General features: G+C 42.0%; 1 protein-coding gene across 3 annotated transcripts in view; it reads right to left on the reverse strand.

Moving 5' to 3' along the window:
* Window positions 1-13,963, reverse strand: part of Map2k5 (mitogen-activated protein kinase kinase 5) — a 222,740-nt gene that overhangs the window by 121,619 nt on the left and 87,158 nt on the right. For all 3 annotated transcript variants that reach the window (XM_028752328.1, XM_028752327.1, XM_028752326.1), the window contains exons 10-13: window positions 12,924-12,992; window positions 12,757-12,838; window positions 6,033-6,094; window positions 677-725 (exon numbers count right to left, since the gene is read on the reverse strand). In XM_028752328.1, the coding sequence (XP_028608161.1) occupies window positions 677-725; window positions 6,033-6,094; window positions 12,757-12,838; window positions 12,924-12,992 (262 nt within the window). The remainder of the gene's footprint in view (window positions 1-676; window positions 726-6,032; window positions 6,095-12,756; window positions 12,839-12,923; window positions 12,993-13,963) is intronic.

Genomic DNA, 13,963 nt, shown 5'->3' on the forward strand with positions numbered 1-13,963 from the left:
ATGAATGTATGTGCACTATGTATGAATGTATGTGCACTATGTATGAATGTATGTGCACTATGTATGAATGTATGGGCACTATGTATGAATGTATGTGCACTATGCATGGATGTATGTGCCAGGAGGAGCAGATGTGTGCTAAGTCGGATGTGTGGTTTGGTTTTGTTACCATCTCTTTCTCTTTTCATAATTTGCTTCCAATGAATTCAGACAGTTGGGGAACACTAAACAAACGAAAGGAGGCGCCTTGTGATAAGCAGCGGCTATCAGATCATTCTCTTCCATGTCACCAGAACAAGCAGACATTCTGATTTGTTAATTAAAGTTTCATTTCCTGGGAAGAGGACACGATCTCTTCGGAGAGAGATACCTGAAGTGCCCTGATGGGGAGCGCCGTGCCTACAGTTAAATAACATAGAGCCATTTTCAAATGGTACAAAATATGTTTGCATGCTTGAAAAAATTAGCTCACAAAAATATAACTCCCTGGTTTGTACTGAAAAAAAAAAAAAGAAAATATAGAAACTAGAGAGAGAAAATAAGAAAAGTAACATTGACAATCACTTTTCTGATGGTCACATCAGCTGTCTGAGATGTCATTTTTTTTTTTAACCAAGGTAACTGCAGAGCCTCCCCCATCCCTACAGTAAGTTCAGTTGTGTAACCCAGAACATACCTCTGTGTAAAATCTTTAAACTCCACAGATAGGTAAGGCCTTTAACAACCTAAAATTGTGAAAGAAAAAAAAATACAATTATGGACATTATAGGGAATGCTCCACAGTTAAATAAATCAACCACAGACTGTTCTTTAAATTATTGTCAAACCGCAAGTGGCTCTTGGATATTTTCCTGTCTGTGCCAGGCTCTCGGGGACACCAGCTGCAGAGCTCCACATTCCTTGCTAGTGAGTTTACTGCATCAGAAGGCTGGGTGTGTCAGAGGAAACAGACCAGCATGCGTCACAGAACAACCTGGAAGGCCACATGTCAAACCCCAAATGATGGTATGGGCAGGTGAGGAGAAGGTCAGAAAAGAGGGGCAAAGACTTCTTAAACAATTTTTCAGTATTTCTAAATCTTTTTTTTTTTAAATGATTTTGTTTTTATTTTATGAGTGTGAGTGTTTGCCTGCATGAATGCATGTGTACTATGTGTGTGCTTAGTGTTCATGGCGGCCAGAAGAGTATGTCAGATCGCCAGAACTGAAGTTACAGACAGTTCTGAGCTGCCATGTGGGAACTGGGAGTTAAACCTGGGTCCTCTGCAAGAGCAGCCAGACCTTTTAACTGCTGAGCCATCTGGAGACAGGCCCTGGGTAATTTTTTTAAAAAAATCATGTCATTAGTGATGAAAAATTTTTTTTTACTTTTATTTTTTGGTAATGCTGGAAAATAAACGAAGGGCCTTGTATGTGCTCAGGAGGTGCTGTACCAATCAACTACCTGTCTAGATCAAGAACATTAAAGAAACTGACTCATGAAAGGAATTGGGTAAAACAGAAATCACCTTTCCCAACAGCAGCAAGGCGCACCTGATCAAGACGCCAAGCCTTGAATGGCAAACTTAACTGATGTGAGGAAAAGAGAAAAAAAGCACTGGACCAAGTTAAAGATACATTTCAGTCAGATGTGTCTCAATGTTCCCCAGAGGACTCTGCTCTTGGCTCTGTGGGAACTCCTGATATGACTTTCAAAACTTTTCTGTGAAGTTTAAAATAAAATTAATCTTAAATGGCTTGTAATCACTGTAGAAGGTTTTCTTATGCTTTAATAGATCGCTCTGAGAGAAGCACAGAAGGCACATTTGCAGCACGGAGCATGCGTGTGGGAAAGTGCACAGAGAGCACCTCAGCGTGCAGGCCAGAGAGAAGATGGATAAGTACCACTGCACCAATTTCACCTGGATTCCCCCTTTAACTGCCAGAGTTAAGAAAAATGGTTACATGAATAAGACCCTAACTATACAGGTTGCAATTACTACCATCTATGTGGAAAATTTAATCAGGAATTGCCATTAAGATCTTTTCCTCTTGATTGGAGCATGTGGCTCACGGGTAAAGGGTTTGGCTGCATGGAGGAGGCCCTAAGTTCAATCCCTAGAACCACTGAACAAAGAATAAATGAATCTTCAAAGTTCATACAAAAGTGGTTGCATGTTTTACTCACAGCACATGAGTAGGAACTTATAATTTCAAGGTTGACTATTCATAATTGGATTTTAAAACAGTGAACACTGTTACTGAGAATGTACTTAGAAGTGTGTGAAAGCACATACTCTTACAGAAAACTTGGACAAGTCACGGCTACATGATACGAAAACCTTCCTGGATGAGAAGCAACTAGGCCTTGTGTATTGTAAAGATGATGTTAGAGAAGGCGGGCTGGAGAACCCATCTGCAAAGATTTTGGTTGATAAAAACTAATAGCAACTAAAAACCAGAAATTGAAAGTAAGAAAAGCAATTTCCAAATATCGAGGATCTAGAAAGCCCAACTCTATTATGCTGAGCGAGGCCAGCCCATTTAACCGCTCTCAGAGAGCAGGAGGTACTCTAGGGGGATCAGCTGGTACAACGAGCAACTCCACTCCATGCTTATCTAGTCTAAGAGAATAGATACATTTTTTTATAGTAAGGAATTTCTTCCAGAGTTTGGAATCACTGATATCACAAGATAGTACTGCAAATAACAAAACATGGAAAAAAGACTATCAAATCATGAATATTATATACAAGTTCAAATGCTACACCATATAAATAAATACATATATTATGACAATAAAATTAAAATGTGTATTTAAAATAAAAGAATGATGATAGTTTTATCAATGGAAGTAAGACAAAGTATTTAAATGTCCATAAAAGACATCAACAATGAAAATAGCTTCTCTCTGAGTAGTGGGGGAGGCCATGATGGTTAGCAGGGAAACAGCGTTGGGTTCTGAGAAGTGGGGTGCAACTTCCTCACTCAGAAGTTTAGTTGAGCTTTACAAGACTTCCCTGTTACAGGCTGTGGGTCACTGACATTAGCTCCACAGCGAATGATCAGAAAGCACGTGAACAAGACACAGTGGCACCCGCACAGATTGCAGAGTCGTAACAGAAATACGATACTGATTTTATGATACTTGATAAAATCATACATTGTGAACTATTATTCCTCCAACTTTGAAGATGGAAAGAGTTTAGTGTGTGTAAGCATCCATGTATGAAGGAGCAGGAAACCTGCCCACTGATTGAGAATCATTGGTATTCAGTAGGCAAAGCTGCACAAAACCACACAAAAAAGCCTTGACACTAACAGTACTGATATCTGCTGTCAATCACTCACTCTTGACATGTCTAGTACATATCCTTTCATGGACAACGTCGATCAACACTAACATTAGCATTAAAAATACAGCACAGCATGGTGCTGCTGCAGAACTAGGGAAATAACCGAGCTGGGGAGCAGGGAAGGGCATTCTTCTTTATAAGAAATGGGGTAGAAATTTGCAGAATTGGGAGGCTGAGCTAGGGTGGTTTACATGGATTTCTTCAAGGGAAACACATTCTCTCTCCTACATATATCCTACATGAGGAAATCTGAGCTACATTTCACAGACACTGAGGGGTTGCATCAGATCTGCGGACCTGCCTTGCATGCCAGATTACTAGAAGCAGAAAAATTAAGTTCATTTTTGGGAAGAGATCCCTTGGGGAGATATGAGAAGATCTTCAGTGACCACAGTGGTACAGGCCAGGAATCCTGGGGAACTGAGTCTGGGGAGTTGCTGAACTACCCCAGGCCACAGCAAGCTCCCACTTGAAAACAGAAACCTGAAGCAACTGTGTGTCTGTGTCTCTCCACTAGCCGTTATTCTCCTGCACTGCTCTTCCTCCTCTCCCACTAGGTGTATGTTTTAACCCAGTTTCCCTTTTAATTCCTTCTTCATTTCCCCACCTCATTTCTCGGAGAACAGAGCACAGGAACAGTGAGTCTGGAGACACAGTGTCCTGAACCTAGGGCAGCTCTGACTAGTTAGATAGTGACTCGGGATGAGGTATTAGATGTTCTAACCTATTTTGCTTAGCACTGATGTTCCCACAAACCCTCATCCCACAGCTGCTGGAAACTCCGGTAGTGTACTCGTACCTATGTAGACCACAGAGGCTGGTATACACAGATCCATTTGATTCTGTTGTTGGACTGGACAGAGGTGAGGTTATTTGCATGTGCCATCTTGGCCTGATTAAAAACTTCCAAGGTCAGAAACTGATGCCATCTTGGGTTCAGAAGTAACCACGGAATCTTGGAACAAACAGGTTTTGTGTATGTACATTTCATACTCAATAAGGGCCCACTCAGTGGAGCAATAGCTGAATTTGGACTGATATAATCCTCTTGATATGAGATGGCACCTCTGGGCCAGTGTGCTGTTTATTAGCTACAGAAAGGATCATCCGTGTCTGGAGCCTATTCAGACCCCTCCCCCACAGAGCACACCCCACTTTGGAGATGCTATACTAGTGTAGGGCACTAACAGAGTTTATGAAAACTGCCAGAAGAGCAAAATTGTTCAGGGCATTTCTTCAGTACCCACCATGGAAGCTTTCATCACTGTGGCCTAGAACGCATGAGAGCTGTAGGAATTCGCCTTGTTTTATGAGAGGCTGCCGCTGATCCAAAAACCAAGTAAGGGGCCCATCAACTCTTCTTGGACCAGCACTCATTTTAATGTTTCTCCCTAATAAAGCATTTTCAAGACTTTCAACTACCCAGACATCAGGTCCAGTGTTCAAAGCTGGCTGCTCTTCTGCTGACTGTGTACAGTCACACCTTTTCCATCCTAGCTGGATCAGGAAGCCCCGTGGCCTTGTGTCTGCTCTACACAGGAGGGAGGCAAGATTATTGCAGCTGGGGAAGAGCACGTGTCTCTACTGAACAAGGTGGATTCTATTTCACATGTTCAATAGATGATGGGCACACAGTGCTTGCAGACTCCCCTGCTTTCCAGCTGGTCTTCTTGCCTCTTCTTGGCCTTTATTATATGTGTTATTAAACTCTAGAGCCAAGAACTGCCAAAAGCCACAACACATCCATTCCCCTCTGAGATTAGAAGAGGAAAGGAAACATTTTTATTTTCATCTAAAACACTGATTTAAGTACCCAGATTTCATCCTCAATAATCTGCCTCCGTGTGTAGATTAGAAGCTGTTTGCAGAGGCAGCATCAGAAAGGAGAGAGCTCATCACCCTGAGCAGTTCGCACTAATAATTAGAAAGAAAAAAGGAAAGCTGTGAATTACAATGAACTAAGCCTGAGTAAGTGTCCATGTTGGATTAAAGAATTTGAGTTGTCAGTTTGATGTATAATGAATGTGAAAATAAGCCATTTAATTAAATGGTACATGGTATAATCACTTTGTTCTGCATTAACCACTTACTTTAACAGAGTGCCTTTACTTTAGCAATTGTTTACGATTACAGTGCCCAGTGACTCTTCCAAGACACCGTTAGCTTACAGTATTCCCAATCTCGAATCTGGAGCTTACATAATAATGCCCGTTTAGATGATCTGATTTGCCTATTTATTAGTGGATACAGCAGACAGGAAGACTGTTTTCATCACAGAGGGCACAGAATCCTAGATACAGTCTCCAAAAGATAAAATAAGAACCAAGAGCAGAAGACTGCAAAATCATTTAAAGGCAAAGTAGGATTTTGTTCATAGACTGTTTCACTAATTTAGATTCTTAAATGATTCTCAAATTCTATGTCTATAACTGTCAAACATCCTCTGTAACAGCTTTCTCTTTAATGAAATAGAAACCCAAGCACTAAGGTCCCTGTGATTACAGAGTACTGACAAGCCAGAATGCTGGGGCTTAGCCCATTAAAAAGGAGGAAGGATCAGAACTGATGGGTAGTAAGGACTCAATAGCCATCTGGGACTGAAAGAAAGACACATCTGAGGACACAGGAATAGGTATGACGGTAAAGACTAAATAACTGGAATTCTCTAAAGCTAAAGCCAATATATATATATACTTACTGCTACTGCGATTCTTCCAAGGACGTGTTCTGGAATTTTCCTATATACATCCAAAGACCCCCCTGTAGAGACAGAGATATTGTTACTACAAATGAAACATTCAGAACAGTGCACAGGACATGCTCAGGTGAGAATGTGATTTCCATTGGCTCATTGGATATAGAGAACAAAGGTTTTTTGTTCTACTTTTGTGAATGACATGGTCATGCTTCAGGCAGAACATGACCAACTACTTCTGTTTTAAAATCCGCAGTCATTAAAGACTCAAGGGAACTAGATGAGGGTAGACCAGAAACCTGCAGCCTCTGAGGAGGTCAGTGAAAACAAAACCACAAAATGAACCTGGCGGCCACACTTGGGGCACCACCTGTGCCATTCTTCCCACATGGAAACCTGGGCCCTGTTTTAGAATTTTCACAATTATCAGACATATGTGGGTGGGCATGAATTTCAAACCACACACAAAGGCAGTTGCTGCAATGCTACATTTGCTATGTGAAGTGACTTTTGACTTTAGGTAGCCTGAAGGACGACTAATCAACTCCTGGCTCCCTGATAACTGACAAAACCCATGAGGTAAAAACAGAAACGACAAAACAGAATCTCTTCAAGTTCTAACTTGTTTTAATTACATTTTATTTATTTATTGTATGTATGCATGGCATGTTTATGCATCTGTAGAGGTCAGAGGTCAGCCTTTGAGAGCTTGTTTTCTCCTCCCACTGTGTGGCCCTGGGGAATGAACTAAGGTCGGTCTTAGACGCCTGGACCTGCAGAGCCATCTCACTTGTTCTCTAACTTACTTTTTTTTTACTAAACTGTGACTCTTGCCACTATTCTACTTATCTGACAACTTCAACTTTTATTAAATAATCTCTGCCATTTTCCAAAACTGAAAAGCCTTTAGACCTGTTTGCCCTGTAGCTTCTGAATTCTCATGTACAATAAGTGTGACACGGAGCAGTACCCTCAGAATCAGGAGACCTGCTCTGTGGTGTTCAGCCATTCTGGATATTCTGTTATGCTTTTTATTTTGAGACAGGGTTTATCTGTGTAGCTCATGTGGGTCTGGATCTAACTCTGTAGACCAGGCTAGCCTCACACACAGAGATCCACCAGCCCCGCCTTCTCGAGCTGTGATGAAAGATGTGTGCCACCATGCCTAGCTAGTCATTCTTAGGCTAAAACTGGCAGAGGATTTGGGTTTAGCTCTTATCCAGTTTCTCTATCATTTCTATCCTATAAACCTGGCCAAAAAGAGTAACTCTCAGACATACCAAAGCAAATGCTAGTGCTAGACAGAACAGGAACCTTGCTGCCTATGATGCTCTGAAGCAGCGTCCAGGAAAGGACTTTAAACCAACGGCAGCAATGGTATCACTGCCATGACTGTGTGCTCTCAAGGCAGCTGCTTTGAGAGCCCAGCTCACTGCAAAGTATAAACTTAGGACTTCATGTTAATGGTCAGCATTTGTTAAGTGTTTGGAGAATCTCAAAAATATACTTATATACCTTGAAGGGGACGAGCACTTTACTTACTAATATTATGAGGACTAAGTTAACACACATCCCCTCTAAGAGTCAAACTGCGGCACAATTTTCACTATCATGTTCTATTATGAAGAAGGCACCCAGGATATTTGGGAAGTACCTTTTGTTTTTCTATTTAGGCTAAAATTCATATTTATGATATGACTACTGATGGTTTTAAAAATGCCCAATAAGGTTTGAAGAGGAAACATGTCACTCTTCTGAAATGCAGTTAAGAATGTGCTCTGTGAAAATACACTACTGTGGCATGCCATGTTCCCTAAAATGGCACACGTATCACAGAGCTAGGCCTTCCTATGCATCCTGACGGAAGCAGGCATCGGGAAATGACCACTCTTTTGGTAACTTCTGCTTACAGCTCCAGACTCTGAATACAGGCTGGTATAGCCAGGGTGTAATTAATTTTGTGCTATGGATATTGATGTTATTGGGAAGGAAGATTGTGGAAAAAACAAAACAAAATAATTATGCAATGAGCAGACACATCCGTATTTCACTAACATTTTTATTATAGATGCAACAGAAGCGAGACCATGGCAGGAGACCAGTTGTGCTCCCACTGGCTTTCCAGGTGCATTGGTAGTTGCATGGATGAGCAAGTTCAAGCTGAAAAAGCTTGACACATGGTATCAGGAAAACTGACAGAGCAGCTTACTAGAACAATTCCCCAGGAAGCCAATGACCTCAACACTTGGAGAAACAAAGCCCACCCAGAGGCACCTGCAAGAAGTCCAAAGAGGGGACTTATTTCTATGTGGCTATAGGAGAGGATCTCAGCACCTAAGTGGACAGCGGTTTGACCAAGCTACACTGAAGGCCAAAGGTGGCCCGGCAACCATTATCAACCAAGTAAGGGGGTAGCTCACTGGTGCTTGTAGTCCTAAGTCCTCGGCTGCTCACATGCACAGATCTTCACATAGCTGGCCCTGTGCCATCAGACGCACCTCATCCTTCCCATGCTCACAGAGATAAATTTGGAGGTGAAAAAAATGATACTACAGTCATGCTCACACAGTCAAGAGAGCCTGTTGACTCCAGTGAGCACGCATGCTCAGCAGGCCAAAATGCAGAGTTTAGGTTAGTTTTCACTTGGTTTCAGGGCTACTTCTGTTCCTCACACCTCTCCACAAAAGGCAACTTTCTGGCTTAGCACACCATAAACATTAGTGATGAATCCACCAGCCTTACTTGACATTTGAAACAGTCCCGCAAATGCAAATGTGACAGCCACAGTCACGAGTCAGCTGACAGCAGAGTTCAGAGTAGGCTGGGATCTCTGAACATTCCCAGACAAACTCTCCTCTCTCAACATCACACAGCATGGCGATCCAAGGTGAGCTCTGTGTGGGTCTCACTTCTGAAACGTGATGACACACACTGATCATTCAGTGTTGCCTGAGATTTGTTACTCAGGTCTGTTTTCTGCACGAACTGAGAATGAGCCTGGGACCTCAGACAGGGAGGTGGGGACTCCCCACCGAGCTGCAGCCCTAGGCCTTACTCACCAGTGCTCCAGTTTCTAACCTTTCAGCCCCCTAGGGGCACTTCTTTGTCCTCCCTGGCCACTTGTCCCCTCCCCCCATGACCAGTAGCTACACTGCATCACTGCATGCCACTGTGCACACGGTGAGACAGAGGAAGACACCAATGCCCAGCACTGAGGAGCCACATGCTTCTGCTGACAGGCTAGGCTTGCAGTCTTCGTTTAAGCAGACCTAAAGGTCTTTGCTGCCGAGTCACAAGATCTCAATGGTAAGGACTGTCTTTGTACTTACAATAAATAAACATATGTAGTGAGGGCAAGCAGCAACGATACCATCATGGTAATCTTCACATTTGCCTTAATGACCACGGTCACTATTAATGTCAACAACATGAGAAGAAAACTTTAACACAAGGTCCCTTTAACTTTCTGGTAATTGAAAATATAGAAACTCCTTCTTTTGCAATGTGGGCTCTTTGCAGGGAAATAATTTATTCCTGTGGTGACAATCCAAACATGTCAATATTCTGAGATCTTCTATTTGCATGTTTCTGAGTAGACATTGCTTTGACTGAGAATGAGGGTAGATCACATTCTTTTCCCTAAAAAACCTTCCAATGCCTTCCTAATAAATTTAGTCTTAAACTTGGAATCCTTGCTAGAGCCTCTGAGTTGTATGCCTTTTGCTGGGTTCTATGCCCTGATCATTCCAGCCTCCCGGGCAGCCTCTGGCGCTCTCGACTTCAGTCTCGTGACACCGTGGTGGTCTTGTGCTCATCTGGGAGCACTACTTCATGCTACTTGCTCTGTCTCTAAGATCATCCCAGTGGTCCTCCTTGACTAGCTCACTAAGGTCTCTGCTCATTGCTGCTCCATCTCTGGTGGCACGTCCAGTGCCGGCTCTATTAGTCAAACCATCCTGCTTGATGTTCTCAGTGTACCCCTCCCTGAGAGTGTACTATGTGTCTCTAGAATATACCCCCATGAAGACAAGGGTTATTCTAGAACACCTATCATTTGAGGAAAAAGGTTACTCTAGAACATGCGCCTTATGAGGACAAGGGTTATTCTAGAACATGTATTCTGTGAGGACAAGGGCTAAGTTTTGGCCACTGTGATGTTCCTAGGTTTAGAGCAGTATCTGAAAGAAAGTGCTCAGTAAATATTGCAAATAAATCATAGTATGAAATAAAAATAACCTCATCAGAGAGGAAGTTGTCAATAAACTGGACTGCACAGCAGAAGGGGATGGAAGCTGGAGGGCAATGCATTATTTTTATGTACTTTGCTGATTTTGTGTGCTTTGTTGTATATGAACAAAAGACTGTAAGAACCTCCAAGTCACTGTCTATGTAACTAAGACAAACCATGTTTAAAGACTTAAAGGGACGTATGAAGCTAGACCTTCCCCCAAAACATAGGCTATTAACAGAAATTACATGGAACAAAACAGGAACTTCTGAGGTCAAGTGTACTGTAATTGGAAGGCACAGGACCAATAGTGTGAGAAGGGAAAAGAAAGATGCTATAAAGGGTAAGCCCCTCTATTTTCGCTGAGCCATCTTCGTCATTTGTGAGCTGCTGTAAACACTGCAGCAGGCCACTGTGTGTATGTGCTAGCAGCCAGTTGTCTTGGGTTTCTATAGTTAGTGGATTCACTAGATCCTCTGGAAACAATTTAATTTGTGAAGAAGTGTCTAGCTGCTCTAGTCTATTTTACACCACTTCAGATTCACACCAACACTGTCTGAGGACTCCAACTTCTCTGTACCTCTGTCTATACGTATTATGTGGTAGATTTTGTTTTGTGTGTATGTGGCCTCAGGTATGAATATGTATGTGGTTTTGATTTAGGTTTCCTTGACAACCACTGTTGTTAAGTATCTTTTCATGTGGCTGTTGACCATTGTTCATTTTCCTTTGAGAAATACATGACTGGTGTTTTTATTGTTGAGTTGCAGTGAACACTGACAGATTAGAACAGCTTGACATGTCCTCAAAGATTAAGAGCTGCCACAGGACCTGACAACTTCACTGCTACCGAGCCTGATCACCTGGATTTGATCCCTGGGACCACATGGTGGAAGAAGAGAGTCAGCTCCCACAAGCTGACCTTTGACCTTCACAAGCAGGCAGTAGCACACATGCACACCTGCATGTACATGCATTCACATACACAGACATGATAAAAAAAATATTTTAGATGTAAAAGAAAGAAGTGGAAATTTTCCAAGTGACCATCAACTGAAGAAAAGCAAATATCGTGCAGCCACTCAATAAACTACTACTAGTGACATAAAGGTAGTGGGTGCTACTGCTGCAGTTATGGGTGAACCTGGAAACTGTGGCAAACATGAGCCTCCAGGCACAAAGGCTGTTGACTACAGGACTCCACTGGTGTGCAGTGTGCAATATCCAGAATGGGCACATCCACAGAGTGGGTACATCCACAGAGGCAGGAAGGAGACCAGTGACTGCCAGCGGGTAGAGGGAGGGGGATAAGTCACTTAGTGTGGCTAGGGACTTCTCTTTAGAAATGGTTTGAAATTAGACAACAACGGAAGCTTGTATGCTTCAAAGGGGTGAATTTTATAGTATCTTAATTTTACCTTAATCAAAAGTATTTTAATGTAACTGAAAAATTATACAGATCTCAAATGATGAACATTCCCACGAGTGAGCTGTCCTGGGATCACGAAGCCAGGCTTTCTAATCAGTGTCCGCTACACTACCTATGTGGTTATCAACGGTATGTGTTTGTATGTGTGTGCCTGTGTATATTATGGTGTGTGTGTGTATGTGTGGATGCATGGTGTGCATATCTAAAGAAGTAAAAAGCTGTATGCATTTGTGTATGTGTGTATGTATAGTGTGTATGTTTGGTGTATGTATATCTGTATGGTGGTATATTTCTGATGTGTGTGGTGCACATGTGTGGTATGTCTGTATGTTTGCACGTACGTGTATGGTATATGTGGTATATCTGTGTTGTGTGTGCATGTACCTAAGAAAGTAGAAAGGTGAATATGCTGAATTTTAATGGAGGCTAGACACTGAAAACTGATCTTGTAAAAGGTGAAAATTTGTCCAGATTTAAAAGAGATAGCCAAGAATAATGATGACATTTCAGTGACAGGATTTCCAGAACTCTGTATCCTGTCACAATATTTAGATCAAGGCAGAGCTGCTGACAGCCATGAATGAAGAGCAGAGGAGGCCAGGCCTGACGCCCAAGACAGACAAACACGTCTCGGCTAAACAGCTGTGTTGAAAAACAATTTCTTGTCTAGCAATTAAGAACCTATTTCTTTCTGAAAGACACAGGACATTGGGTTAATAGATTTCTTTAGAAGAAAATCTGTTTTGGTGACTGAGACATTAAAAGAATAGAACATCTGTTTCCAGCAAAGGCAGACTGCACAGAAGCAGCAAGGACCTCGTGCCGACTGGACCCACGTGTAGTTTGTCATATTTAAATTCTTAGGAAATTAACTTGCATTCTTGAAATTACAGCCAAGCTACGACTATATAACATCGGGAACCTTAACGGGGAGAGAACAGTTAGTGTAAATAAGGCAATCGTTAACGCACATCAGTCAGTCTAAAGTCTACTTGACATCTATATCAGAACTACGTCTAAGGCAATTGATTTAAAAAAATCATTTTTAATGTTTAAAGGTAACAACTTACCATCCATGAATTCTGTACAAATTGAAATCCTGTTTTCTACAAAAAATGCCCCATAAAATCCTATGATATATGACGAGTCACACTGTAAGAAAAATAAGACAGAAGTAGTTTAGCACCTACATGCTAATACCATGTGCATGGATAAAAGTGACCGAGAGAAAAATTACCTTATAAAGAATTTCCAACTCAGACATGATCTGCTTCTGAAGCTCCAGTGTAATGTCTAGAAGAATAACCTGAACAGACACATGGCAGTATCAGCATATTTGTTTACCTTTAAGTTACATAGCATGTGAAATGTAAGAACTGAGGAAATATGGTGGTTTCTTTATGCAGCACCCCCATAACCCCCAGCACCAAAAAGAGCTGTCTCTGTAGCTAAGCCTCTGTGCTGGAGGAGGCGGTACAGAGGTGATTGATGGGGCCCTGGAAGGAGCCAGGTCTCAGAGGTCAGCATTAATGGCTTTAAAAGTCAGTTAAGTTATAACACTCAATTTATGTGCCCTATCTGAGCCGCACTGGCTATTTTCAGAGGAAGATCATTAAAAGAGAGGAGGCCTGTGAGCAGGCACTCGGAGATAAGCAGGGGATGGCAAATAAAAGGACATCTTAAAATGGGGTTTTCAGAAAAAAAAATGGGAGTTTAAAAACCCTGTCACCTTATTTCCTCCCATGTGGGTAATGTTTCTTTATAAATGCTGACAGACTTGAGAGCTGGGAAGGTCCTCATGCCACCTGACTCCCACGCTTTGCCAGGACCTCCTGACGAGCTGTGGTTTTCCTTAAGTATCTGCCACCAAGGTGGATTTTATAACACAGAAATGTCCAAGTGTATGAACTTAATGTTCTTGCCTAGGACACGCTCTAGTTTAATTCACAGACTTTTCTCTTCCCTTAGGCAGGTGCGCACTGGGGATTGAACTTAAACCTTCTCACGAGCACTGGTCAAGTCTCTACCAAAGAGTTACAACTCCAGTTCAACCACTAAGCACGTCAGTGAAACCAAGTTTTAAAAACCTTTTAAAAAATATTTGTAAAAGACAGTAAGGACATAAAGTAGAGGGAAAAGAATCCTTAAGAACTGTGGTAGAGTTTGATTCTAAACACTTCTGAGTAAGTAAGCCTTAACCTCCAGGTCTGCTGCAACAGTCAGGTGAGCCTAACCTCCAGGTCTGCTGCAACAGTCAGGTGAGCCTAACCTCCAGGT

This window comes from Grammomys surdaster, unplaced genomic scaffold, assembly GCF_004785775.1.
Source record: "Grammomys surdaster isolate TR1022 unplaced genomic scaffold, NIH_TR_1.0 125896, whole genome shotgun sequence".
Lineage (NCBI taxonomy): Eukaryota > Metazoa > Chordata > Mammalia > Rodentia > Muridae > Grammomys > Grammomys surdaster.